This window comes from Schizosaccharomyces pombe, assembly GCF_000002945.2.
Source record: "Schizosaccharomyces pombe strain 972h- genome assembly, chromosome: I".
Taxonomy (NCBI): domain Eukaryota; kingdom Fungi; phylum Ascomycota; class Schizosaccharomycetes; order Schizosaccharomycetales; family Schizosaccharomycetaceae; genus Schizosaccharomyces; species Schizosaccharomyces pombe.
The window spans coordinates 4,278,363-4,304,011 of NC_003424.3; the positions used below are offsets into that span (position 1 = coordinate 4,278,363).

Sequence of the window (25,649 nt, forward strand, 5' to 3'; positions counted from 1 at the left end):
ATCCATTTATTTTACTTTCTCGAATGCGAATTATTAAATAATTCGTAATGGATGAATACATAACCATGCTGCTACATTACTGATTTCGTGAAACGATATTTAAGAAATGGCATTGGGAAAAAAAGGTATCCGCAAATAAACACATATATTAAAACCCCCAAGAATATGTTATATAAAAGGACAATCCAAGACAATAAAATTAATAAAAATAAATGAAAATAACCAACCCCTTTTTTGATAACCAGAAAAACAATGACGGGAACGAAAGATGGGGACCACCAGTAATCACATTGCTAACAGAACGAAATATATTAGCAATTTATCCATTGCATGTACCTCTTTTCCTTTTCTTTTAATAGGAGAAAATTAAATACGCTCTTTGGCACGAGCAGCGGCATTTCGTAAATTAGCGTATACTTTTCCAGGAGGTGATCCCAAGATTAAAGATACGACAGCATCCTTTGCAATGCGAATATTGGTAAAACCACCCAAAATATGGATTTTACTATCAGCAAGTACAATACGAGTCCGTGAGGCATTCTCAATGGCAAACTTAGTCTTACCACCTTGACCAGCAATACGGCCAATGGCACGACTTAGATGGTCACCTTGAAGAGTTTTCACATCTTTAATTTCAAATGTATCAATATAAAGATCATCGAGACGAAGCAAAGCGATAGCGTCGTCAATATCAAATCCAAGAGCAAAAGCTTGAACAAAGTCCATACCCTTTTGAAGAGCGCCAGGATCTTTGGTAGCCTTACTTTCTCTCAATTCGACAGAGCGTGATTTGGTGTTCATACGAACTTGCAATAACAAATGCTCAACCAACGGAGGATACAATTTCGGCCATACGTTTCGCAGAGGTGTCATTCTATGAGGCGGTATTGGAACTCTGCGCATCTGTGGTTTAGCTCCTCGTTTTTTTTCTGCTGAAGTTTTAGCAGGAGCAAATTTAGGAGCTCCTTCTATGTCCATTGTTCCATTCACAGCAGAGTCCGAAAATTCAATTTCACCCCGGGTTGTATCTATCATAACATTGTCTGAGACAGTTGTTAGAGAATAATTTAAACTAAATTTAGGACTAAACATACCATTTTCGCCTTCATTTGTTACATTTACTGCTGCCGTAGGTGCCAACATTTCCAATTAAAAAATTTGGTTAAAGAAACAGTATTAAAGCTAGCAATTTGCAAACTAAAAGCCATAGCGTAGTTTAACGTCATCGTTATCATGATATTAAAAATGAATGTATCGCTGTAAGTGAGATAACGAATAGTAATGTTATGATGCTAATAGTCATTTGAAAAAAAGGTAAAATAAATGATTATGAGGGCGTTTAAAACTTCATTGGTATGAAAAATAAATAGTTATTCCCTATTTTTCTAACCAACTCTTAGTTCAATGGAAGAGAACGCAGTAGCTAAGTTTTTAATATACAGTTCACAATGTTCCAATTTTAATTGAAATTGTATTAATACATGCCTAATTATATATTAAGTCCAAAGATTTATTTCTCTCGAATGCATTTCAGTATCTCTTCTTTGTGATTAGCAACAAAAATATGAAACTCTGCACTTTCTTGTAAACGATCTAATTCTTGCTTGAGAATCTCCATCTGTTCATTTTCTTCAAAGATATAGAGTTTTGCTTTGAGAGTTCCGATAGTTTTTCCCATTTGAAATCCCAGCCTTGAACCATGCTTAAAACCATCATCAAAGCCGCTCTGAGCAACTTGCATTTTTCCCTTTATAATTCCTTCTGAGTATCCAAAATTCGAGTGCTTTTCTTCTAAAAGCTCCAACTCATGCATTGATAAAGCTTGTAGGTTGTCACAAAAAGGATCAATCGATTCCGGATCCGATTGATCTGATTCATCGCTTCTATTGTTTTTTGGCGATGCCTTTGCATCTAGCAATACCTCACCATCACTCGTCTCAACGCGACTAAAATATTTGGACGAAAGGAGTCCATTGACACCTTCAGTTAAAATCACACCGTTTTCGGAACGATAAAACTCGACCCCGTCCTGCATAGCTTTTGCAGAATCGATATAAATGTATAATGTGCATGACTTTCGAATACCAGAAATTACTCCGGGGTCTCCATATAAACCTGTAGCACAATGTATGTGATTACGCTTCATCCGACTCAAGCCTTGTTTAGATATAACTGGCCAAAGCTCCTTCTTTGTCCCATGCACCACCTTTGGAATTGAAGAAGCATTATCTATACGGGCCATTGGTACCTGAACTGCTTTTATAGAATGCCCTTGGTTAGCCCTTATATACAAGACACCTTCCACTTCTTCCATGGTGAAACGTTTTTTATCATTTCCCTTGACAATTGATAGCAAGAGTTCCATACCCATACCGCGGAATTGCGGAAGTTTGAGTATTGAATCTACTTCTATATAACCATCCTCCCGTATTTGTAGTCCATTTGCCTTCGCTGTGTGACGAAGAACTTTCGATAAAGCTTTTGAATAATGCACCAAGTCATTACGAGGGCGAATTTTTTTGGTCGGTTTTGAACTTGATTTTGTAGCAGGAGTTCCTGAATTATTTGACTCCTCAATTAATTCATGTGAATTCATATTTTTATACATGTGCGATCAATAAATCAACTAATGATTTTGTTTGTCATAAAGCTGCTGCACATAAAGCGATTTTCTAACGTGGAAAATTGACAGTATGAGGAAGGTAGTTCTTTCTACTAAGTACCTTTTATTTTACCTCTCGGTGGTGAGTTAGTTCGTCCGTTCCTTGATTCTAAAAAAAGTGCTTCTTAATACAGAAGTAATTATAGCATTAAGTTTCCAAAAATAAGCCCTTAATGATAAATGTAAGGAATATTCTTAAATATAAAAATGAGAAAACTTTCAAATACGTCTAATTTTGGTGAAACTTCGAGTGGACCTAAAAAGCAACTTCTAGTAATGCTATATTTGAAGCGTCTTTAAATTTTTTTATCCTTTTACTTAAAAAATTGAATTAAATTGGTCAAAACTGAAGCTTATCTACGTTTAGAGAAACTTCTAAATATCGATGCTGACTTCGAGATGGTGAACTTGCACATCAGCTTTACCCACCACTTTTAGATTAAAACTGAAAAATCAGAGAATAACAAAATGTCTTTGTTTAGCACATCTTTATGGACAACCACAGTTATGTCAATAATTGTTGGGCTGTATATGCTTTTCCATAACAGTGGAGAATCTTTTGATTTTGGAAGCTTTCTTTTAGACACTAGTCCGTACACATGGGGCCTTCTTGGCATTGCTAGCTGTGTTGCATTTGGTATTATAGGTGCTGCATGGGGTATTTTTATTTGTGGAACATCCATTTTAGGAGGTGCTGTAAAAGCTCCTCGCATCAAGACCAAAAATTTGATTAGTATTATCTTTTGTGAGGTCGTTGCCATTTATTCACTTATTATAGCTATTGTCTTTTCCGCTAAAATTAACGACATCAATCCTGCAGGTTTTTATACAAAATCCCATTATTATACTGGTTTTGCCTTGTTTTGGGGAGGTATTACTGTTGGTCTCTGCAATCTCATTTGTGGTGTCTGCGTCGGTATCACAGGAAGCAGTGCTGCCCTTGCGGATGCCCAAGACGCTTCTCTTTTCGTAAAAGTTCTTGTTGTCGAAATTTTCGGAAGTGTCTTGGGATTATTTGGATTGATCGTTGGATTGTTAATTGGTGGAAAAGCTAGTGATTTTTCTTAATTATAAACAATTCTTTTTGTTTTTCATACAACTGTAAATGCATAAATTTACAAGTTTTTTTCCGTTCAGCCGTTCCTTATTTACCTTTAATATTTCCATGTACTTTTCTAAGCGCTTGCACAGCTTATTTGGTATTTTTATAAATAACGATAATTATTACAAGTTTTTCTTGCGAATGCTTCATTTTTTGAGATGAAATAAATTATAGAAATTGTGCTGTTATTGAATAATCAGTTTCGATTGATTGACCAACTGGCTTCCTGATCCAGTGCAGAATTTCAGACTTGGATAAGTTCATTACTTATTTTTTCTCTATTATACTGCTAAAGAAACCAAAAACTCAGCTATTATATAACTACATGCTTTTTCAACCTATATGCATGTTATTATCTCAAATTGCGGACAAATTCATTCAGTCTTATGGGAATTAGTTACTGTGATTTAATTCAATATGCTTCTAATCAATTTATAAATTTTGCAATCTCTTTGCATTTGATCAACTAGAATCCAAATCTATTTATCCTATTCTCTATATGATCAAAGAACACCAGCTCATTTCCACACAGCAAAGTTTACAGTAAATAAACAATATACCTTGTATAACTTGCACATGTTCTTTCGTAACTGGAAATTAGGGTTACAGATTTAGTATTCTTGATTATTGGGTTGACAAAAAGCTATCAATCATGACAAAACGGTATTTTTTTAAATCTGATTTTGCATACTATATTTTCAAAGGTTTCAATTCCTACCTGATTCGGGCTATCCAGATATAGAAATGGTTGATATAATGGAATTGTAAAGTAAAAACAGCTACAACTTATGGCAGTAACTCATAAAGTTGTACAGTCGATTTGGAGACACTCAGGTAAACATCAGCGGTATCATGACAGGATGAAGGAATTACGGGAGATTGCATAAATATATGTTTTCCAATACTGTTAACCTCTGTAACTCCATCACTTAGTAAAAGCTCATAGCAGGTGTTGTATTGTCCTAATATTGAGACTAGTCGGAACGAAGATATAAAAGAAATCAGGATATCAAATATAAAACGATTGCTTAAAGTCCCAAACCATATCAAGTACAGAAGGGATAAAAAGATGTGCGTCTTCTATATCTTGGTACTCGTCGCAATCAAACGAATATTAGGTTAATCTGTCATATATAGGGCTGCGATGCTATCACAAATCGATATTGAATGTATTAAATCAAGGTCTAAGAGAAGAAAAAACATATGAACAGTAGTTGTTAAACTCGGAAAAAAAAGCCAGTCGGCTCAATGGGTAAGAAGCCTTAACATGAGAATTTTTGTTAATAAAAACTTGTATAAATACATTGCTTCCAAACCGTATTTTTTAACTGATGTAAGATAGCAATACAAGGCGATCAAAAAAGACAAGAAAAAAAGTGAACGTTTGCTTATCGCCGAACTGTTCCAAAATCCCAAACAACTTCATCAATGGTGTTTGCAGAATTACCCATGGTACTATTATAGGGGGTAGCTTCCGGTAATAGCTCGGATTCTTTCCATTTCGCATAAGAAGCTACAACTTCCTTCACAGATGTGTTGGGACAATACTTTTTGATGAACTTGTGTTTCGACAAATATTCAGCGGTAGCTCTATCCTTTGGGTTCTTTTTCAAACAGTTGCTAACAAAATCGCAGAATGCACGTGAAAACTTACTTCTTTCTAATGACGGAGGGGAATGCTTTGGTATTAGTAAAAGAACTTTCATCGGATGTATGCCAGAATATGGAGGCTCCCCAGTAGCCAATTCGTAAGCCGTAATTCCCAATGACCAAATATCCGCTTTGTAATTGTATCCTGTCTGCTTTACAACTTCAGGAGCCATCCAAAAAGGCGTACCAACGAAGTCATCATTTTTGTCACGCAAGCTCTCCAACTGACCTGATACGCCAAAGTCAGCAAGCTTAACTAGTCCATCTTTCATAGTTAAAATGTTGGCAGCTTTAATATCACGATGCATTTTACCTTGACCATGTAGATAAACAAGGGCCTCTAATACCTGCCTCATAACTTCGGCGATAACACGTTCACTGAACGTTCCTGAAAGCTTCAAAAGGTCTAAACAACTTCCTCCATCGCAATATTCCATAGTTATCCACAATCGAAATCCATCAACGAATGATGCATAATATTTCGTAATGTGAACCGAATTCAGATCGATCAGAAAGTTAATTTCTTGGGTCAAAGTCTCAATCTGGTCCTTTGTAGCATCTAAATCTACAACTTTAAGTGCTACAATCTTGGATGATTCAACATCTTGAGCTCGAAAGACTGATCCAAAACTTCCTTGTCCAATAAGTTGTAAATCCCGGTATTGATGTTTTTCCATATTATATATTAATAAATACAATTGAATTCTACAAAGAAAAAGGATTGATAGTGTTAGTTTACCTGGAACTTCGTATATGGAACAGCCATATGGCTCCGTGTAAAGTCGGTATCCGCGAAGGCTGATATGTTTACAGGGATATTTGAGTCTGTATCTTGAGTATGAGATCTTTCTACAGAAAAAGTGCACTTAAATATTAAACAATTAATATTTATCTGGATATTTTAAAGGACTTATCACTTCGTGCACTAGTAGTATTCGTAGATGCGTAATATAAATATACGTTTAGTCAATTCTACAGCTAATATATGGTTTATTACTTAACTGGCATGCCAAAGCATTTTTTATGTAATGAATAAATAAACGGTGGAATTTCATTAGGATGTATCTCATTATACTTAACCACAAGGAAAATATCTATTTTTGGGATAGAAAAGCAAGCAAAACACTCATCAAACTTTTTATCATTGGAATTCAAATTGCAAAGCTGTGTTTTGGATCCCTGCTTCCTTGATAGTAGAATCCAAAGACGTCCAAAGACTTTTTCTCTGAAATGTAAGAGAAAACGGTTGCTTATCTGCACCTTCGGCAACTCCTTTCACATACGCATACACTTTACTTACTGGGTCGGTCAAAGAAAACCTACGAATGAAACGTGCTCCATTGGGCATACGAATTTGGATTCTTGTGACATTGGGTCCTGGAGATGGTTCTTCGGCATCACATTCAGCTGAATCGATTTTATGAACAGTATCATCGGCCACCCCATGACTTTCTGCTTGCTGTGAAGAGCTTTCGCCTTGAGATTCAGTTGTCGAGTTTCCATTTCCTAGGGAAGCTGCAATTGCTTTGTGCATTTGCTCATCTTCAGACATCGCTTCGACTGGCTTTTGTGATTTTGCTCCCAAAGGGTTTTTACGACCACTGGTTTCATCCAAGGTACACCCTTCTAGAAAATCGTTCAGAGCAATGACAAAATCAGCTGGCGTAAACGACTTGCTCCATTCCTTAACGCGCTCTCCGGTCCTTGGATCAAGGATAGCAATGTGAGGCGTAGAACGAACGGGGTAAAACCTTTTAAACTCCATGCCAGGCTCTTCGTCATCCAAAAGCTGAAGAAATAAAAAGTGTGCACGAATCACCTCTTTTACTGACTCGTCTTTCCATAAATCACGGTTAAGTACCTGACATTCAAACGACGTTGATGTCTGTAAATTGACAAGGATCCACCGCTTCTGAGAAGATGCTTCTATTCGAGCTTCATCAAGGCTGAGATTGGAAATTATATCATACGGCGGTCGAAACAATTTTGCAAGGCGTGACGCTCTACTTGAACTGTCAGACTCTTCTGACGAGTCTTCTGTATTACTTGATGGAAAAGGGATTTGAGAGGGAGATTGATCAAAAATACCCATACGCCTTCTTTGTCTTCGATTCATTCTTGGAAATCCCCCGAATCCAAAGTTGTTGCCCATAATAGAAGTTCCTGCTGACATATCAGCTAACGGGTCTACCAAAACCTCTCTGGTAGGTGCAATAGGCGCACGAATTTCTTCTACAGGCTCAGTCTGACTCGGTGCTTCTATATAGCTCGATTGCACATCGGTAACGCCTCCACTTTCAAAGAACAATGTGATTGCAGTCGATAAATCGCCATCTGCAACGCTCAAGTACTCTTGAGCTTTTTCAGGTGTTGAATTAGTTATTGCGCAGAAGTTGGCTACTAAACTAGCTTCGTCTCCATCCATTTTTTTTACCTTCGTTTATACCTGTACTTGGTAAATGGCAAGTAGAGCAGGTTTAGTCAGAGAGGTATACGCATACCCCATACGTAAACAAATTTAAAGTAAATTTTTTATTAGTTGTCCAATTTAAGTTTTATAATTTTAAGAGAAAATGACTTATAATTTTTGATATTCTTTGCCAGGTTTTAAAATTTACGAAAACGCGATAAGGACATTAACAAAACAACTTGCTGAAATCATAGAAATAATGACTTTAGAAAAGAGGGTCTCAGTCATAAAAGTCTCTATTAATTAAATCAGTAAGGACTTGAAAAGCTCGTACTTTTTTCTGATACTTTATACTGAAATCTTGGAAAATCTTTTAGTAATTTGCATATAATTTTTCAAACCCAGTAATACTCATACAACTTTGCTAGTCTATATGAGCAATGAAATGGCTTTTTGACGATGACTACTAAAAAAGTTTTACAGTTCATGCTGTTTTAATTATAAATTACATAGGAATCACAAGTATTACTAGCCATGCATATACAATTGTACTATAAATAATCACAAAAAGTTAAAAAGTTTGTATATAGGCACATTTTTGCATTAAGAAGACTAAAACAACTTTTTTACTTCTTGGGGGCCATACGACGAAGGTAGAAATGTAACTCCTCTCCCTCAAGAATGTAACCATCACAACGTCCAGATTGACCAGGACGAGAGGATACAACAGCATACAAACGGCCAGCAGCAAACTGAGTTTCCAAAGCGGAGTCAACCTTAGAATCGCCAAGACGAGCGCTATGCTTACGTTGAACATGCTTGGATTTGGGATTAGGGGTTGAAGTGGCCTTCTTTCCCTTGCTTCCCATCAAGATACCGTAATGGGTTTCATACCAGACACGGAAAGGAGCAGCATCAATTTGGACAATAGCTGACTTGGTTAAAGTGTTGGTACGAACCAACTCGTTGTTAGAAGGGTGATAGGCAACTTGAATAATACGAGTCTTCTTGGAAACACCCTCAGAGCCCCAAGAGAAGTTACCAGAGTCAAGACGAAGGGCACGGAACTTCTTATTTCCACCACGAACACGGACCTCGTGAATACGCTTAGGTCCAATACGAGTGTTGGAAGGTTGACGACCCAACTCGAATTTTCTCTTCTTGCGGTACTGAGCACGCTTAGCACCGGTAGCAGAGCGCTTGTGTCGTGAGTCTCTGGTAATTCCCATGTTGGTGATTTGGAGATGGCTAGAAATCGCCGACAAAAAGTTTAGCCTGGCTTTCGATTGTGACTGTCTTTTTGAATAATTTAAGGAACTCCGCTTATGGTACACTATGTACAACTGCGCAAAGTTGCTTATTGAATACTGTCAGTTATACTAAACTACGCTATAATGTACTACGTTATGAATCACTATATGCCACATGTTCATAATGTTCTATTTGCTCTATCAGCTTTACATGATAAGTTATCAAGACATATATAATATTAGTTGTAATAAGGTGAATAACTGTCAGTTATGATTCTTGCTGTTTCAAATGGTTATAAATTGAGAACAACTGAACCTCATTCCTGAGTTCAGTTATAAGCCATATCAGTGATAGGTAACATTATAACCTAGTTAATACGATACCTATACTCAGTTGCTACTTATATTACTTGCGTATTGCAATATAATAGATCACAAGGAAAACTCACCGCAGCTTTACGTACCCTTAAAACAGATACTAAACTGCGTAGCTGACAAATACGGAGTCAAAGATTAGGAGTAAGGTGAAAGATATACGCTAATGTAGTACAACGTAATGTGCCACAGTAAAGTATTTCTTCACGGATATCAGTTGGATGAATATTAATTCGAATACCTTGTTTTAGTTATACAAATACATATATAATTGTTGTCTTTATAACTATCAAATCATTATATTTTGTTTAAGTTAAAAAAGAAATTTGTATGAATAATAGGAGAAGATTGAATGAAGAGAGTCAACAGCGTGTAACGTAAAACTGAATTTTAAACTCCATGTTCCATAAAAATATATATATATATTTCCCAGGCGGAATAAAATGTACAATCGCAGCCAAACATTCAGAAGTCCCTTAAAATTCAAGGATATTAGTACATAGTGTTTTGAAATAATATTATTTACCCATGACCGGTCGTAATCATCACAAAATAAATAAAAGTTTAAATTCCGCCATAATTCAGCAGTTTAGTACTGAATTTGGCCATCCATGTTTTGCGAATAATCAATCGCTACCTGCATGTTATCTGTATTGGCTTGTGTATTGTCAGTAGTAGCCTGTGTATTATCCACATTGTTCTGCGTAGTATTTGTCGTGGTTTGCCCATTATCAGTCGCACCTTGTGAATTAGTAGCAGTGTTGTCTCCATTAGCATTACCATTCGATTCGACAACCGTATACGTAGCATTCTCCTGAGATGATTCATTTTGAGAATCATATGCCTCGATTGCACTTATTAAATTGGGTATTTGCCAAGTAGCCACGGATTGACGAAGGTACTGGGCAGGCAGATGACCTCTATCTTCTCTCTTATGATTATCATCAGAAGAATTATCTTCATCATGCGTATGGTAATTTCTGGATTCGCTATGAGCAAAACCCGGTTTATTAGATAGTGAATTCGAACTTGCAGTAGAAGATATATCAGAAAATTGAGGACGTGAAGCAGTTTTACTATATTCCGGCCTTTCCAAATTGTACTGTTCGATAACAAAAGGGTAATCAGGGGAACCGCGTACAGGGTCCGCAACAGCCGGCAAATTCGTTGTTGCAATCGCATTTTTAAGCGCACACATAAATTTGTTACGACGCACGCACTGCAATGAAACATTTTGCCAGTTAGATTTATAATAATATGTAACGGTAAATTTCAGTGAATCTAAAGTAGAAAAATCGGATACATTAAGATCGATGATAGGGCGAAAATCTCGTTCATTCTCCTTTACAAAGGTTAATAATAAATCACGAAGTCTTTCTAGCTGTTTGAAATCTGTAGCAAAAGGTGAAACAATGGTAATCGTTTCAGACTGAGGTTGGCTTCTGCGTAAATTCTCGATAAATAAAGTGTTCAAAAGTGAATTCGGAGCTTGCACGGTTGATCCTCCCATCGTACGAAATACCGTAAATAACAAAGAAAGCGAAACAACCTCATATTTGATATTGTTAACGATAACAACATCAGATATATCGAAGGGATGTTTGCTGAAAAGAAAAATAATTGAGGACATAAGTTCTTGAGCCGAAGTACTGAACACGAATGACAAACTTAGTAAAGTAGTACCAAACGCTGCTAAAATCGTTGCAAATGAGGTATCCAAAAATGATATAAAAGTAAGAACGGCGATTATGCCAACAACGCCAAGTCCAACTCGATCGAGTTTCCCAAGAGCAAGATCGACATCTCGCAAAGAGGAGCTAATCGAACGAAATTCTATAGAAATTTCACGCGTAAATTGTTCCATTTCATCCAGGGTGACAGTACGACTATAATCATTATCGAGTATATGAAAAATGTCATTAATTTCATCATCGGGAATAAGTCCTATCAAATCCTCTTTCTGAAAGCAATCTTCTCCTTCAGGGACAAGCGAGTACCAAATTTTTCTAGCTAAGGCTAGACATTTCTTTTTTGATCTTATTGTCTCAAGAATGAACTCCTGTTCCGGTGTCAAATCTTTGGCATGCTTTCCTAGCATATCCGTAAAAGCCGTGCTAATAGCATTTCTTGTTTTTGAAAAAATCCGCTTTGCATTTTTAGATATTTTCTTAACCTTTCTTAATTTTCCATTTCCACTGCCTTTAGATTCGGACATAGATCTGGTATCAATGAGTCCAAGCAAATAATCCTGACGACGGACTCGTGGACTATCGTGATAAGGTGCATCCAAAGCAGCAGTCAGCAGTTTAGCAAGCACTGCAGTATTTCTTTTGTTATCCGTAATCCGGTACTGATATTGCACTTCATGGTAATGGAATCCGATAAAATGCAAGAAAATCTTTTCAAGGAGCAGTACAATGCTTGTAACAACGGCTGCACCAAGGATTTTAGTAATGACTTTAATCCAACTTGGAACGCTAGCTGCGGTTTTGGTGACAAATACACTCTCCACAGCATTAGAACTAGCACTAGCGGTGGGAGTGGCAGTAGCACTAGTAGTAGTGGTGACGGTTGTGGATGTAAAGTTGCCCTTACCGATCATGATGGGAGAAAAGGTACAAACACAGACAATGCTACAGAAGAATATGGCGAGCGGCATTTCGAGAGCAGTAAGTATAACGGTGTACTTGTACATAGTAAACGGTAAAATACCCATCAAAGGATATAAAATGTAAGGCAAAAGTCGTGCTATCACCCTAGAAACCCAAAAACCACCCCAAGCAACCTCTAACCATACGAAAATCCAAAAGATTCGGACGCCACCAAGCTTAGCATTAGGGTACGGTGAAACACCAACTGCTAAAGGAATAACAAGAGCTCCAGCTAATGGAAACCAAATAGTAATCCATCGAGTAATGAATGAGAGATTATTGAACCATCGGTAGAACTTTACGATAACATACATAAGTTTAAAATCTGTCCTGTTTTTTTCCAAGAGCTGTTCCGGTTCTACATTGTGGTCCAGCTCATCGACCAATTTCTCAGTATTAGTAAACGCAGAATCATCTTGGTATCCAGAACGTCGATGCGGTTCTCTTCGGTGTTCGTTCATAATACAATTAAATTATGAATTGAATAAGAAAGCAAAGCTTTCGATTGGGTATACAAAATTTGAATGAGCAGAAGATAAATATTATGCAGCGGATATAATATGATGAAGGTGATAGAAGAATGAGTAGAAAAGAACAGTTATAATTGCAAAAACGAAAATGGAGAGAGAAAAAAACAAAGAAAAGATAAAATGATATACAAGGTTTTATGTAGTAAACTTGAAAAATAACACAAATAAGTAGGTTTAAACCAAAATATCAAATGAAGGGGGAATCCAACAATTTTTTTTTTTTAAAAGAGAGAGCAAGAAAAAAAAAAGAAAAGAGATAGAAATCAGTCCTATAAATTTTTTTAAACAACAAAAGACACAGCACGGTTTGAGAAAATTGATACTCTTGCAAAAAAATAAATTAGCCAAAGGAAAACGCTACAAACGTCTTTCTTATTTGTCAGGGACCAAAAAATTAAAGCAATTGAGTCCTGAATGATATAATTGTTAGTCAGGAAGACCGGTACGCAAGGAATTGGGGTAAAACAAAAATTAAAGAATTAAGCACACACTAAGAAAAAAAGACAAACGAGAAGGAAATGAGTGTTTAATACAAGAGGGGCTAAATGAAAAAGAACGGAAAAATGAAGACGAAAAATAAGTGCTATTTGAAACTTTTTATGGATTCGTGATGCAAGTGTGTTAATGATTGATTTATTCTAGTTTTCCCACTCTATGAGAGTATCTAGGAATTGACTCATATAAAGAAACTAATCTCACTTCTTTTAATGCAAATTAGAAGAAGGAAAATGAATGATTGATTAGATTCGAGTATTTCTAGATATGTGTTGGTGGTAAATGTGAGTAGGAGCATCCTTCTTAAAGGAAAGATGTTACCTACTAAAGGTCACAATTTCTTAAGGTTGATACATCAACGTAATGGTCTTAATAGCTAATAAGATTGCAGTACACGTCTGAGTTATCGAGACGGGTAAGCGCATTACGCAATAAGAGTTACATCTCATTATCATCTATTACGTAAATTTACTTTATTCATTAAATAAAGAAAAAGAGGAACAGGAGTTTAAATATTTATGTCCTTTGCAAGCGAGGGTTTAAATGCGATTTTAATAGAATAAACATTGAAAAATGAATTATGTTCTTTTATTTTTACCTCTTGCAAATACTTTTTTAATTCAATGAAATGAATGAGTTTTTAATTGTTTTATTATGCTACCAGTTTTCATAAATGAGGTGATGAATGATTTCTTGATGACTCTTCATTAAACAAATAACATCAGTATTCACTCAAGGATAACATAAGTGAATAAATTTTACGAATTCTAGAAATTTATTTCAACGAATTGACAAGGTCCTCTTAGTCGGTGTTTGAACCCAAAGAACAAACAGTAAACAAATACATCTTTGCTTGTGGACAATGTGAAATCAGATCATTAATAATCTACATCAGAATTGATTTTTAAAAATCTTCATTTTGAACATATGTGAAATCCTGTGGCTTAAAAATTGTGTTCTTCATGTCTGTTGCTTTTTCTGTGGCTTGTGCAGGTACATCGAATAATCATGGCATGGCTTGTTGAAAAGTTGATTTGTTACTCATTTTAAAGATACATCGAGCAACTCTGTAGTGAAAATAAGTTTGAGAAGACAAGAATGTAATTAACCATTCAAGCAAATGGAATGGATTAAAAACTGAGCACGAGAAAAAACTGAATCTTTTTAAAAAGACACAAAAAGACTATTCTTTTCTTCTTCTCGGATATTTTCAATTCATTAATATTTATATAACCTTTTCTGCATTTATATTCAACATCTCGACATTCAGACTTCAGAACAGCTGTTTTAAACAAATTAGTTAAACATTTAATGCGTACTAATCGGATAGTACAAGTTAATTAGTTTTCCTACGATTGCTAATAGCAATGTAATTTGGCAATTGGTTTAGCGTTACGACAAATTACAGTGATTCTTTCTTTCAACCAATATTAATGTTATGATATGTAAAGTATTTCTATCGCAAAGGATTATAATTTCGTAAATATTATGAATGCTCCTGTACAGTATCATGATTATAGTTAATTTGCTTACACTCTTACAGTAGTGCATTAGTATAATATCAGCTGAATTAACGGTTCAACCAGACTCTCTATAGAACGATGCAAGTCAGATAAATCGTAATTTGAACGAATGTCTCATACTACAATTTCTGCTGGAAACATTAATTTTCGATGATGGCGATTCGACGACAAAATGCGAACGTTCGATAACCATCCTTTCACACCATGAAGTATTCATGGTGTGAAATTTGGCATAGATTATATGTTTGTCCAATTTTTGTTTATAGGTTCAATTAAGATTATCAATTCGATTTTGAGGTAAGCAGCACAATTGGGGTTGCCAAAATTATAACTTCAGTTGACTTCAATAGGGCATATGTGCCCCCTTCCACAATTAGAGAATCAATTAAAGTTCTATCCATCTTTCGCCCATACTAATATTTCCCTGCATAAACTAGAATAGTTTTCCGTGGTATACATAGTCGAAACCTTTAAGAGATGAATGCATGTGCTGGTAACGGGTGTAAAGCTTAAATGTTATGTCTTCGTAATTCCTTTTGCATCAGACTTCATGGTTAGATCTGATATAGTGTATATAAATCCTGTCACTAGGTACACTAGTACGGCAGAGATACAGTCGCGTATAGGAATTGATCTGATCTGAACTATTTCTGGAAAGTAGCTTAAGAACTTTGATACACACAACGCAATTGTCAACAAACCAGCAGTCCATTCAATCGTGGATAGAACGAACAATGCTCCTCCAATTACAAAGTTGCACCACCTCGGCTCCTGAGCAATTTTATCGTAATAAGTATAAGCATAGAAGAATAAGTCCAGACAAATTATAAACGCGGTAACCAATGCACTTAATATTATAAAGACAAAATGATCAGATTCTTTAGCATTTTTCCTTGTTGGAGCTCATCGTTGCTGATCAAAATTCTCTTGTTTTTCAACACACTCCATTATATCCTGATTAAGTATCTGCACTATTTTGTCGAACGATCACCGGCTTGAATGCCTTCGTAACAATTTACCTCCTTCCTAGTTAGGCTACTGAAATAAATTGCAATTAGGTTCTGTTCCAAGCAAATCGCAACAAATAATCGCTTAACAATGGCTCCAAGTTAAATTAGATACAGAAATATTAGAATCTTTGCATAGTTCCAATTCTTTCTTTAATAAAAAAACAATGGATATGTATTCCGTTTTGGAACGATACATTACTACAAGATATGCGTCAGTAATGCTCTACCGATCTATGCTACATTACACTGCATATCACTATTTTTTCATATATTAGAATGCTAATTACCTTCTGCTTACTAAAAATTGCAGATAATAATTCTTCTATTTGCATGGGTACCTGTTGGAAATGTATTTAAAGAAATCCCAAGTAGAGTCCAATCTGAACTGAAGAACGAGGTTCAGTTATAGACTATATTAGTGATTGCTAACAATGATCCCTATATTCAACAATATCTACAACGATAAATACCTATCACCTGTGCCATAGTATAACAGATCAAAAATTGTACATAACTAACATAAAATCGCAGCTAGCGTTAAGGACGTTGTGATTCGATATTTAAGCTTAAAAATAACCCTTGGAACAAAAACGAACATTATAAAAATTAAGCAAAAAGTATTTTTATACCACGTTACCTTTTTACTGCCTCTCCCTGACTTTATCGGCTTAGCGAAATGGAGTGAAGTTACCATATATAAACCTGAATAGTATTAAGATATACCTACACTGTATTGGTGATATAGCTTGCAAAGATAAGAATATAAAATTATTGTTGAATGTAAACTTCTCTAATCCAGTGAAGTGATTTTCTATAGCGTTTAGAAATTGCGTTTTCCCCAAAAGTCAATATGGCAATCTGTCGGGTGAAATTGAATTCCCCCACGATGCTGTTTAAATCAATTTATAATTTTTATCGAGTATTGTTGAATTATGGGGGGGTTCTTTCTTACATTTTAATTTATACTATCATAATATATACACTTTGGATTGAAAAAAAACTCTCTTACTGACTACTATTTACTTCTTGTCAACTTATGCGGTGCACCCCACTATACTTCGCTACGACCTATAGCTTAAATTACGCTAGGTTAGTCGGAATCTTAAGGTCGTTGCAGAGACGCGACACATATACTTCCCCATTCATTAATTGCAGGAATTTTGATTTACAATTGATTTCGCTTGTTTTGAATTAGGTTCGGAAACTTTGATAAACATTTGGTATTCTTCTTGTTGCTTTCTTGGTCATTCACCCATTTTATCTGATTGAACCCCAATTGCTGCATTTGTAAGCCTCTTTAGCAGCCAAGGCAATTTTAAAATTTCCCTTTATTCATCATATACTTTATTTGAGAAATGGATACTCTACCTCCCGCGACATCTGAGGAATCATTTGAAATCCCAAACGCCGACGTAGCTGGTTCGGCAGTTTTAGAAACGGAAACTTCTCAGGATATACACCAACTTGAGATTGAGAAAGATGCTGGGGAGACAGACTCTGACGCAGGGTCTATTGCTATGAATGTACACCAGCTTGACACTGCGGGGGAACCTTTGCAGTCGATGAACGAAGATGAAGTCGACCCGAACAATGAATCTACTGCTCTCGATAAGAAAGAGCCGCAAAGCGCTCCTGAAGGATCCGAAAATCTAGGCAATGATTTATTTGTTAGTGGAATTGCTTCCAGAATGCAAGAGGACGAGCTTCAGCAAATCTTCTCCAAGTTTGGTACTGTTACTCATGTGAGAATCATGAGAGAACCAGTTACAAAAGCTTCAAGGGGTTTTGGGTTCTTATCATTTTCAACTGTTGAGGAAGCAACCTCAGCTATTGACAATTTGAACTCTCAGGAATTTTACGGACGAGTACTTAACGTTCAGAAAGCCAAGCGATCTCGCCCTCATTCTCCAACTCCAGGAAAATATATGGGCTATGATAGAAGAAGAAATTCCAGGGATTTTCCAAGCAACAATAAAGATGGGGGATATCGTAGAAATAATTATCGTGACCGCGATTCTAATAGATATCGAAACTCTTATCGTCCATCTAGGCCTCAACGAGAACATTCTCCCGGAAATTACCGCAAAGAAAGATACAACGTTGATTCAAGACCGAGAAGAGAGCGACATTTCCATGGAAGGTCCTTTGCTCATGCAGAGCATCATTCTGTTCCTAACATGCGCAATGATACCCCAGGTAATGAAGCCTTACCTTCACACTCTTCGGTGCCTCCAAACGAAGATCAATAATTAACAATTTGCTTAATATAACCTTTTTATCATATATCGCTACTCTTTTTGAGTTTCCTTTGCTTACTTTCATTTAATGAAAACCTTTTATAGTTAACAGTTTATGATTCGTTATACCTTAGGTTCGTTTACTTTTCTTCCTTGTATAAACGGTCTATTGCTTATTATATTAAATTTTCCCTGAAAGCTATCATGTACCAATTTCCAAAAGGTGTGTGTGTTTTCCACGTGTTTATACTACTAATTTTTTCTCGTCTTTCTTTACTTTAGGGATTAAATCTTGTGTAAATGCGTGTTATCCAGGGTTTACTCTGTTGGGGAACTAAACAATCACGAGTTGCGTTTTTTTATGTTTTTTTTAAAGGATCTCAGACGCTATCATGGTCCTCTTATGACTTTTGTGGCTTCACTGCAAGTTCTACTTTTTTCTTTACGTCTTCAAAGCCGTTTCATACAAATTTATTATAAAAAATTTCATTTTTCGGTGCTGTTATTGGTGCTTTTGTATGCATGAAATATAGAGGATATAAACTTGGGTTTTTGAAATGAGCAAGGTCGGGTTGCTATTTTTAAGGCCTTATTACCTTTTTTTGTTTGTCATCATTCTTATTTTTTTTAAAAAATTCATTTCATGTTCTTTATGTTTTGTTATTTTTCATCGTTGAAGTTTAGAATAATGCTCAAAGAAGATCTTTGATACATGTGCCTGCATTCCTTTTGTTATCATTATTAATTTTATGAATTTAGTTTAATTTCTTCCTTTTTTATAGGATCATGAAATGCAATATACGATAGTTTTTCTTTGAATAAAACTACAATATACAAATTGGCTAAACATTCGTACGGCAATCGTTCATTTCTATTGTTTCAGAAACTGTTTGCAAAAGTTTCTATAATGCTTCAGTTGGGCTTGCCATCTCATCCAACCGCTTGCAATCAAAGCAGAATCTGCCATATCGTCCTTTTTAAATTCAACCCTAGAACCGTTGTTCCATTTATACAGAGCTTCTTCATTTTCAAATAGGATTTTTTGACCATCTATTAATTCCTTGACCATTTGTACTCTACTCTTCTTCTTTGAAAAAGATGCTTTCGTATTCAAAACTGATGCCCAATACGAGTATGTAGATTTTGGGGACAGAGAAAGAAGGAAAGGATATTGTATTTTCTGTTCGATTGAATTTCTTTTTTCTGCGTAGTGTAACGCATACAGCATGCTTTCAAGCATATTTACTCGTAGCGTCCACTCTGGAATCGTAGCAATACCGGAACGATAACGCTGGCGTTCCATAAGAATGACATGCGGATTGAATTTTTCGTGTAATGTATTAAACAGTTGTATTGAAAGATCAGCCATGGAGCTAGGCTGGAAGTCTTCGGTCCATTGTATATCAAGCCCATTTTTTTCAGTTAGATTTTCAACAGACCAATTGTGGATAATAACTTTAGAATCTTCATTTTGACTTGCAAAGCAGTAAGAGAAATTTTTGATTCCCAAGTCAATACCAAGTACCCGAGAGGTGGGATAAATAGGAGAGTCAACAATTCTTCGAAGCAACTCATCCTTTCTTCCACTTCTTGACAATCCAGTTAACTTACAGATGTGCTGTAAAAAACTAAGTTTCACAGTAGCCATTCTGTAAAAAAGAATAAATTGACATAAAGAAACGGATATGAAGTTGTAAACCTATAGCAATGATTATGTTTTTTTTTTTTGCAAAAACAAGGAAACGAGGCAGTAAGAATTGAGTTTATTCAAATAAGAAAAAATGATTATTTCTCTTAAAATGAATTGTTTTTAGAAGTGAACAGTTTTAGATGCTAGATGCAAACGTGAAAGATAGTATATGGTAATACAAAAAACGAAGGATTGGTAAATGGGAGTCCGGGAATTTTTATTTCACTTACGAGTAGAAACATGTAATTTTTTTTCTTTTATTCCATAAGCTTGCGATGTTTGAAGTCGTTGACAACGTCTTGCTTAGTTCAAACTGCTAGTCACCTGGGAATTATCTGAATAAATAAGCATTAAAATATGAACAAAGATTGGCGAGTCCAAGTTTATGTGAAATATCAACAACGATATACGTCGATTCATAGGAGGTTTGAACTCATCAACCTAAAGTTAGAAATACATGGCAAAAGAAATTTATCACAGATTGTTAATATGTTTGCAATCAGACATTGACTTAAATCAATTCTTAAGACTTGTTTGTAAGTGAGCAAGTTTATTATTGTTTTATGAATGATCGAGGTTGTGTAAAATGGCACAGTTTGTATTTGAAAGCTAATTTGGAATCCACAAAATTTAAGATATATAACAGAAAAGCTTTTATACAGCTGAAGTCTTCATTTAATACCCCGAATCCGTCATTGTCTTTTATTATAATACCGAGTTTCTATGCAAGTTAGGTAAAACTCCATATTTGAAGTCTTGGACATTGAAATACTTAAACTGTAACATTTGTTTTAAACTATTAGGATTAAATTTTCAAAGTTTTGATGGCACACATTGTACTATAGTTAGCAAGTATATAGAACGGCGATGGTTGACAAAAATGAACTACAAATGTAACCACGGAATGAACGTGAAGGTTTATCGGATTTTGATTTTAACGCTGTTTAATTTGTATTCAGCTACCTTTAACATTAATGATGAATTTCTGCTATTGGATTTCTAAAACTCCTCTGAAAGCATATAGCAGACAATGTCTTACGCAAATACAAAAAATGCTTTAAGGATTTCAAAGCGTTTTCCACTGATTTTTTTCTTATGCAAAAAGCAAATCTATTACTGACTTTAAGCTTGAACTTCAATCATTCTCATTTCTATTTCGTTTCCATATTCTATTATAGAGGATCTGTCAAGTAACATGTTTTGTATTTGATTCTTTTTTTACACAAGCAGCACTAGTATGAATAAGTTTTAAGAAGAATATGACTTTGTTCCGGAATATATTAACTGACTGAAAAGTAGAGAATATACTGTTTTTAGAAAAAAAAAATTGCGAATTGTCTGACGCACTATTGTTTCAATATATGAACCGTTGTTGGGGATGAAAAATGTTCAGTAAAAACCCCAAACTTAAAACTTATTGCGCATGTAGATCTAAAGTAGTTTATTCAATTAACTATTCGACTGACTATTACAACTGGGCCATTGATATATAAAATGAGCGAATATTCTAATGGCTTTAGAATTTTCAATATAAGATAAAACTTCCGATCATTTACACAAAAAGCAAGAACTTAAGACTGCTTTTTAACTCTCATTAATAGCATACGACTGATTTCTTTAGGATTTTTTTCCTAAATAGCAATTTGTTAGTGACTTATATAATAACGTTTTTCTAGCAGGTTTAAACTACTACGGTAACAACTTCTATAATAATTAACGGTGCACTATCTTAATATAGGATAGTTTTATGAGGATCTACGTACAGCTACACTACATCAGATTTTTAACGCGGAGATTGTAATCTCATTATTATCTCAACGCTGCATGATCCCGATCGCAGACGTGCTGGCTCAGTCATCAAATTTTCTACGATTACCAACGTAGCGTCGCCATTCATCGAGTCACTAAATTTGGTGGTTTAGCTCGTTTATTGCGAACGGTTGAGTGTGTTTTTTTTACCTTTGTGAGATATAATTTGATTAGTAACGATAATTTTGCCGTTAAGTCTTAGGTAAGCTTATTGTTGGAGAGTTCAGTTTTTTAGCGAAATTCCATGCTAACAATTGATTTTCAGTTAATTTTAAGAGACCAAGAGTCTCAAGATAAAGCTTTTGACAAATGGATTTTACTCCTAATAGCGCTATCAATCACTTGAATCTTAAGTTCGATGATGTTCCTGTCTCTGACGATTTTTCAAAGGATGATCTCGCAGAGCAATTAAATGTATTCACAAATCCATACTTTTTAGATTTAGAGCCTTCTAGTATGCTTTCAGAAGGCTATTATGGATTTGTTTCTCAACCTTCAGGTTCTTCCAATTCCAATAAGCAGGAAAAGAACGTGCAGCAACAGAATCCCGAAAAAATTTCGACTTTGCAGCAAGTTAAAGAGGAAGAAGTTAGCAATACCTTTTCTGCCCCTTTGAATGCAACTGGAAATTTTTCTTCTGCTAATCCTGCTTCAATTGATCTTGCTTATCTCGACTTGCAGAAACTCCTAACCCTACCTGATCATTCAAAGGAAACTCAAGAAAAAACTTCGTCTCAACGAGAGCTCTTTGAGCAAAAGTCTTCTGTTGCTTCAGCCTCCAAGGATAATGTTTCTTCTTCCTCAATTCTCCAAGGTTCAGCTTCCTCCAAGTTACTACCTGATCAATCTGCAAGACAACATCAAGTTTTGGTTGGACAGACTGCTATCCCGACTTCTGAAGCTAGCAGCTCTATTAACAATACCCCTTTACAAGCTCCCGTTTCTTCATTTGCTGATCAAAACGCATTTACCAATCCCCTTTCCACTTTTGCCAGTCCTGATTTAGCATCTGTATCTTCCCCTAGTCTTTCTTCTTATAAGGGTGCTCAGTCTCCCAATGCTAACAGTAAACGCACCAAAGCTACTTCTGCCATCCGTACTGCTGCTGAGGAAGATAAACGTCGTCGAAATACCGCTGCTAGCGCTCGTTTTCGCATCAAGAAGAAGCTTAAAGAACAACAGTTGGAACGCACTGCTAAAGAGTTGACTGAGAAAGTCGCCATTTTAGAAACTCGTGTTCGTGAACTGGAGATGGAGAATAACTGGTTGAAGGGACTTATACGTCCTACTTCTAACTTTTAAAAGTGGTTTTCTTTCCCTGTTATTTTATACCCCTGTCTTCTGCATTGATATGTTTATTTCTTCGATAATCATTTATTTAACATATAAAGGTTTTCTTTACAGGTAAACTTATGTTTTCTTTTGGAGCAAATCTTTTAATTTTCTTTTTTTCTGCGTATGCATCCAACTGCTACGTTCAAGTTCATCAGTTTTACGTTTACTAGGTAATGAATTTGATAATATACCTATTTTTCTCGTGTTTCTTGCTTTACGTAAATAAAATATAACGCTTCCAATGTGAATTGTTTTAAAGTAATATGTCAATATAAGCCAATATCAATAAATTTGATACTATAGGTTCAAGCTACTTAAACATCAAACTGTCAATTTGGCTGACCAGATTAACTTCAATTTGCGCCAATTCCTTTTCGATGATCTTATATCTAGCAGTTTGTCTTTTCGAAAATTCCTTAATCACTTTGTTACAATTTATGTGGTAAGCCTCAAGCTTTGACCTCAATTCCTTCTCGTTCTGTAAAATGCCCTCGTATATTTGATTTCCTATCATAGAAGTATAACGTTGTAAACCATCAATAGTAGCAGATTTGCTAGATGGATTGTATGCTTCGTTCTTCTCAACTGTCTTAAAAAATTTGTTGTAGGGTATTTCCTCGAGCTTGACAGTTTCCGCATTGGGATTCCTGTACTCAAGTTCCTGGCGATCTGATATCAGCGTACTGCTACTTGAGTCTGGCTCCTTGTCATTAAAACATTCATTATTAGGCGGGCTTGAGCAGGTACCATCTAGTAGACTGGTAATATTTGGAGTATTTGCTTGTTTAACAAAGGTAGAGAGATCAATTTGACGACTATTTCCAGTAAGTTGAGGCTTAGATTCCTGTTTCCAATGTTTCTCTTTAAGAAGTTCTTTCCATACGGAGCTTTTAAGACTATTATTTCCATCATGGCAAGTAGTAAAGATATCTGTAGCTGTTTCATGCTTTACACCATTATACCAATTTCCATTCGGTACAGGAACTGGAGTCTCAATATTCTCCGAAGTTAAATGGTTCATTTGTTTGTGACCTGCAATGTTTGCTATCGTAGGAGGCTTCAAGGTTTCGTCGTTAATTTTGCAAATGGGGGTTTTCGGACTGTATTGCAAATTAACATTGGATTTCGCCTTTTTATTTTTCACCGAAGATTCTTGATTTTCAGTATCAGGTTTTAAAGATTTTTGTTTTTTTCTTTTTGTCGATTTTGCAAACTTTCCATCTTTTCTTCTTTGAACCGGTGTCTTTTTGGCGGGCCCCGTTTGATTGATTACATTCTCATCAGAAAATTCAGGAACAGAATTGATTTCTTTTAGATTGGTTCCGTCTTTGCTAGCTATCTTACTCTTATTCTGGTCTTCTTCGAGATCCTCAATTTGCGTCTTGCGTTTTGTATCATAAGCATAGTCATCGGCTGATAAAGAATCTTTCACATCTGCAGGAATGTTTGAACTTGGAGTATTTTCAGTGTTAGTGCACTCATCGTCGCACACACTCTTGTCAATGACCTGATCCTCAAATCTTTGGTACGCCAGTTCATCATCTAAATGCGGTAAATTCTGGGATGCTTGCTTGGAAGTGTTAGGAAGCTTTGATTCTCCTTCTTTTATTTGAATTATTGAACGGTTCCTTAATGTCAATTTAGGAGAAACAATTATAGCTGGTAACAGTTTGTTCATGATTTCTTCAGAAGTCGAAAAAAGCTCGTCAAATTTATCGCCATCCTTACATTGGAAAACAAATTCATCTAGGGAAGATACTTCAGTAATAATTTTTAGAGATTTGACTTTTTTAATCTTATCGATAGTCGTGACAGATGTCCAAGGAATTTGTAACAGAGCAAATCCTTTTCTATAAACGATTAAATCTCGGGGCTCTAAAACCAGAGTAGCTATTGTTGAATCAATATTTGAGCCCGACGAAAATAAACCTTCATAAGCATGGACAGTATTGGCAACACAGGTGGAAAAAATGCGGTCCGCCTTCAAAATTTGCATAGTCAAACGAGTTTCAAATTTAGAAAAATCAATAAATAGTTGAAGGCGAATGCCATTTTGATGTTTACTCTCATCAGTATCTCCAGAAACAGAGAAGCGAGAAATAAATAGACCGCTTAAGAAGCGACATGCGAAATCCCTGTGAAGCAAGCGTTGACCAATTACTCGAAGATCTAAATCTTTTCTGTTATTAACAAGCCATAACTTATTTTCTTCACATTTTGCAATGAAAATTGACATCAATTGGAGAATCAATCTCTCTAAGGAAATCCCCTGAAAAATAGATTCATCGTAGGTCATGCAATTAAAACCGACTTTCGGCAGTTCAATTTCTTGCAATTCTTGTATTCCTTTAGTAAGCACAATCGATCCTATTGTTTTTTTCACCCTCATTAATTTCTCAATCTCTAGGGAAGTAAAACTTTCAATTAACAAATCGCCCAAATCAGTAGATCTAGTCTTAAAAAACAAAACAGTTAATATTTTAAACATTTCAATCAATAAATTGTCTTGAAAGCCCACTCCAGAGCCTAGCGTAGAAAACGTGTTTGATAATTTTATGTAGTTTTCTTTAGTATCAACATCTTTTGGGTTTAACGATTCAAGAATTTGATAAGTTTTATAAATACTACTTTCATTGAGAGTGCCATCTGAGCTCAAACAATTGAGAAACTCAGAAAATATGTCCATATTTTAGTTACGTTTAAGTGTTAATAGATTTTTTTTGGAATAATAAATAGGATTAAATACGTAAAACGGTTTCAGTTGATTGTGCGTGAAACTTGTATATTGGACGCGTAGCTGGTAGTTGGTACACGAAGACTACGCATACAATTTATTCAGGCCATCGATAAGTGACGGTTACTTTGATCATACTGAAAAGTAAATAAATTTTAGAATACTAAGAAATCAAGTAGTGAATTT

The 25,649-nt window shown here is 35.5% G+C and overlaps 11 protein-coding genes and 17 long non-coding RNA genes across 28 annotated transcripts, besides 2 other annotated features; 13 read left to right on the forward strand and 15 right to left on the reverse strand.

Annotated features, from left to right (window-relative positions):
• Window positions 1-15: 15 nt before the first annotated feature.
• pno1 (KH domain RNA-binding protein Pno1) lies at window positions 16-1,172 on the reverse strand. Its single transcript, NM_001019943.4, has 2 exons — window positions 1,095-1,172; window positions 16-1,043 (listed from the first exon to the last, which is right to left on the reverse strand). The coding sequence occupies exons 1-2, from the start codon at window positions 1,141-1,143 to the stop codon at window positions 367-369; spliced, it is 726 nt and encodes a 241-aa protein (NP_594514.2). The 5' UTR covers window positions 1,144-1,172; the 3' UTR covers window positions 16-366.
• On the forward strand, window positions 32-473 carry SPOM_SPNCRNA.3917. Its single transcript, NR_193278.1, has one exon. It is a non-coding gene; the product is annotated as a non-coding RNA (long non-coding RNA).
• On the forward strand, window positions 636-1,103 carry SPOM_SPNCRNA.3918. The gene has a single exon (NR_193279.1). It is a non-coding gene; the product is annotated as a non-coding RNA (long non-coding RNA).
• A 126-nt stretch (window positions 1,173-1,298) lies between the features above and the next one.
• On the reverse strand, window positions 1,299-3,063 carry tpt1 (tRNA 2'-phosphotransferase Tpt1). The gene has a single exon (NM_001019944.3). It carries the CDS (start codon window positions 2,606-2,608, stop codon window positions 1,511-1,513), a length of 1,098 nt encoding a protein of 365 aa, NP_594515.2. The 5' UTR covers window positions 2,609-3,063; the 3' UTR covers window positions 1,299-1,510.
• Window positions 1,493-2,910, forward strand: SPOM_SPNCRNA.3919. Its single transcript, NR_193280.1, has one exon. It is a non-coding gene; the product is annotated as a non-coding RNA (long non-coding RNA).
• Window positions 3,064-3,081: 18 nt separating the features above from the next.
• On the reverse strand, window positions 3,082-3,826 carry SPOM_SPNCRNA.3920. Its single transcript, NR_193281.1, has one exon. It is a non-coding gene; the product is annotated as a non-coding RNA (long non-coding RNA).
• On the forward strand, window positions 3,086-6,153 carry vma16 (V-type ATPase V0 subunit c''). The gene has a single exon (NM_001019945.3). The coding sequence runs from the start codon at window positions 3,131-3,133 to the stop codon at window positions 3,728-3,730; it is 600 nt and encodes a 199-aa protein (NP_594516.1). The 5' UTR covers window positions 3,086-3,130; the 3' UTR covers window positions 3,731-6,153.
• On the reverse strand, window positions 4,129-6,192 carry ppk11 (PAK-like kinase Ppk11). Its single transcript, NM_001019946.3, has one exon. It carries the CDS (start codon window positions 6,089-6,091, stop codon window positions 5,153-5,155), a length of 939 nt encoding a protein of 312 aa, NP_594517.1. The 5' UTR covers window positions 6,092-6,192; the 3' UTR covers window positions 4,129-5,152.
• Window positions 6,193-6,436: 244 nt separating this feature from the next.
• Window positions 6,437-7,878, reverse strand: ubx2 (UBX domain protein Ubx2). Its single transcript, NM_001019947.3, has one exon. It carries the CDS (start codon window positions 7,837-7,839, stop codon window positions 6,556-6,558), a length of 1,284 nt encoding a protein of 427 aa, NP_594518.1. The 5' UTR covers window positions 7,840-7,878; the 3' UTR covers window positions 6,437-6,555.
• On the forward strand, window positions 7,083-7,928 carry SPOM_SPNCRNA.3921. The gene has a single exon (NR_193282.1). It is a non-coding gene; the product is annotated as a non-coding RNA (long non-coding RNA).
• A 453-nt stretch (window positions 7,929-8,381) lies between these two features.
• rps801 (40S ribosomal protein eS8) lies at window positions 8,382-9,070 on the reverse strand. Its single transcript, NM_001019948.3, has one exon. The coding sequence runs from the start codon at window positions 9,051-9,053 to the stop codon at window positions 8,451-8,453; it is 603 nt and encodes a 200-aa protein (NP_594519.1). The 5' UTR covers window positions 9,054-9,070; the 3' UTR covers window positions 8,382-8,450.
• Window positions 8,912-9,145, forward strand: SPOM_SPNCRNA.3922. Its single transcript, NR_193283.1, has one exon. It is a non-coding gene; the product is annotated as a non-coding RNA (long non-coding RNA).
• Window positions 9,146-9,212: 67 nt separating this feature from the next.
• Window positions 9,213-9,571: an LONG TERMINAL REPEAT.
• A 75-nt stretch (window positions 9,572-9,646) lies between these two features.
• Window positions 9,647-13,399, reverse strand: msy2 (MS ion channel protein 2). Its single transcript, NM_001019949.3, has one exon. It carries the CDS (start codon window positions 12,559-12,561, stop codon window positions 10,039-10,041), a length of 2,523 nt encoding a protein of 840 aa, NP_594520.1. The 5' UTR covers window positions 12,562-13,399; the 3' UTR covers window positions 9,647-10,038.
• SPOM_SPNCRNA.3923 lies at window positions 11,963-12,549 on the forward strand. Its single transcript, NR_193284.1, has one exon. It is a non-coding gene; the product is annotated as a non-coding RNA (long non-coding RNA).
• Window positions 13,400-13,636: 237 nt separating the features above from the next.
• On the forward strand, window positions 13,637-14,550 carry SPOM_SPNCRNA.974. The gene has a single exon (NR_151367.1). It is a non-coding gene; the product is annotated as a non-coding RNA (long non-coding RNA).
• Window positions 13,878-14,149, reverse strand: SPOM_SPNCRNA.3924. Its single transcript, NR_193285.1, has one exon. It is a non-coding gene; the product is annotated as a non-coding RNA (long non-coding RNA).
• Window positions 14,537-15,851, reverse strand: SPOM_SPNCRNA.975. Its single transcript, NR_151368.1, has one exon. It is a non-coding gene; the product is annotated as a non-coding RNA (long non-coding RNA).
• An 18-nt stretch (window positions 15,852-15,869) lies between these two features.
• Window positions 15,870-16,161: an LONG TERMINAL REPEAT.
• On the forward strand, window positions 15,917-16,454 carry SPOM_SPNCRNA.976. The gene has a single exon (NR_151369.1). It is a non-coding gene; the product is annotated as a non-coding RNA (long non-coding RNA).
• Window positions 15,987-16,257, reverse strand: SPOM_SPNCRNA.3925. Its single transcript, NR_193286.1, has one exon. It is a non-coding gene; the product is annotated as a non-coding RNA (long non-coding RNA).
• A 334-nt stretch (window positions 16,455-16,788) lies between the features above and the next one.
• On the forward strand, window positions 16,789-18,970 carry SPOM_SPAC25G10.01 (mRNA splicing or mRNA surveillance facor). The gene has a single exon (NM_001356161.2). The coding sequence runs from the start codon at window positions 17,014-17,016 to the stop codon at window positions 17,905-17,907; it is 894 nt and encodes a 297-aa protein (NP_001342863.1). The 5' UTR covers window positions 16,789-17,013; the 3' UTR covers window positions 17,908-18,970.
• On the reverse strand, window positions 16,982-17,599 carry SPOM_SPNCRNA.3926. The gene has a single exon (NR_193287.1). It is a non-coding gene; the product is annotated as a non-coding RNA (long non-coding RNA).
• On the reverse strand, window positions 18,574-19,543 carry cce1 (cruciform cutting endonuclease Cce1; the record flags this gene model as incomplete). Its single annotated transcript, NM_001019951.3, has 1 exon — window positions 18,574-19,543. The coding sequence occupies one exon, from the start codon at window positions 19,541-19,543 to the stop codon at window positions 18,767-18,769; it is 777 nt and encodes a 258-aa protein (NP_594522.1). The 3' UTR covers window positions 18,574-18,766.
• A 154-nt stretch (window positions 19,544-19,697) lies between these two features.
• Window positions 19,698-21,174, forward strand: SPOM_SPNCRNA.3927. The gene has a single exon (NR_193288.1). It is a non-coding gene; the product is annotated as a non-coding RNA (long non-coding RNA).
• Window positions 20,707-21,241, reverse strand: SPOM_SPNCRNA.3928. The gene has a single exon (NR_193289.1). It is a non-coding gene; the product is annotated as a non-coding RNA (long non-coding RNA).
• A 149-nt stretch (window positions 21,242-21,390) lies between these two features.
• On the reverse strand, window positions 21,391-22,743 carry SPOM_SPNCRNA.3929. Its single transcript, NR_193290.1, has one exon. It is a non-coding gene; the product is annotated as a non-coding RNA (long non-coding RNA).
• Window positions 21,453-23,040, forward strand: zip1 (DNA-binding transcription factor Zip1). Its single transcript, NM_001356162.2, has 2 exons — window positions 21,453-21,596; window positions 21,660-23,040. Exon 2 carries the CDS (start codon window positions 21,704-21,706, stop codon window positions 22,694-22,696), a length of 993 nt encoding a protein of 330 aa, NP_001342821.1. The 5' UTR covers window positions 21,453-21,596; window positions 21,660-21,703; the 3' UTR covers window positions 22,697-23,040.
• rec10 (meiotic recombination protein Rec10) lies at window positions 23,005-25,531 on the reverse strand. Its single transcript, NM_001019953.3, has one exon. It carries the CDS (start codon window positions 25,413-25,415, stop codon window positions 23,040-23,042), a length of 2,376 nt encoding a protein of 791 aa, NP_594524.1. The 5' UTR covers window positions 25,416-25,531; the 3' UTR covers window positions 23,005-23,039.
• Window positions 24,848-25,205, forward strand: SPOM_SPNCRNA.3930. Its single transcript, NR_193291.1, has one exon. It is a non-coding gene; the product is annotated as a non-coding RNA (long non-coding RNA).
• Window positions 25,532-25,649: the final 118 nt, after the last annotated feature.

What these genes read in the sequence shown, in the direction of transcription:
- pno1 (NM_001019943.4), bottom strand. Translation starts at nt 1,143, where the DNA reads ATGTTGGCACCTACGGCAGCAGTAAATGTAACAAATGAAGGCGAAAAT. An exon ending in AACAAATGAAGGCGAAAATG is followed by an intron (nt 1,044 to 1,094) that starts GTATGTTTAGTC and finishes CAACTGTCTCAG; the next exon opens with ACAATGTTATGATAGATACA.
- tpt1 (NM_001019944.3), bottom strand. Translation starts at nt 2,608, where the DNA reads ATGTATAAAAATATGAATTCACATGAATTAATTGAGGAGTCAAATAAT.
- vma16 (NM_001019945.3), top strand. Translation starts at nt 3,131, where the DNA reads ATGTCTTTGTTTAGCACATCTTTATGGACAACCACAGTTATGTCAATA.
- ppk11 (NM_001019946.3), bottom strand. Translation starts at nt 6,091, where the DNA reads ATGGAAAAACATCAATACCGGGATTTACAACTTATTGGACAAGGAAGT.
- ubx2 (NM_001019947.3), bottom strand. Translation starts at nt 7,839, where the DNA reads ATGGATGGAGACGAAGCTAGTTTAGTAGCCAACTTCTGCGCAATAACT.
- rps801 (NM_001019948.3), bottom strand. Translation starts at nt 9,053, where the DNA reads ATGGGAATTACCAGAGACTCACGACACAAGCGCTCTGCTACCGGTGCT.
- msy2 (NM_001019949.3), bottom strand. Translation starts at nt 12,561, where the DNA reads ATGAACGAACACCGAAGAGAACCGCATCGACGTTCTGGATACCAAGAT.
- SPOM_SPAC25G10.01 (NM_001356161.2), top strand. Translation starts at nt 17,014, where the DNA reads ATGGATACTCTACCTCCCGCGACATCTGAGGAATCATTTGAAATCCCA.
- zip1 (NM_001356162.2), top strand. Translation starts at nt 21,704, where the DNA reads ATGGATTTTACTCCTAATAGCGCTATCAATCACTTGAATCTTAAGTTC.
- rec10 (NM_001019953.3), bottom strand. Translation starts at nt 25,415, where the DNA reads ATGGACATATTTTCTGAGTTTCTCAATTGTTTGAGCTCAGATGGCACT.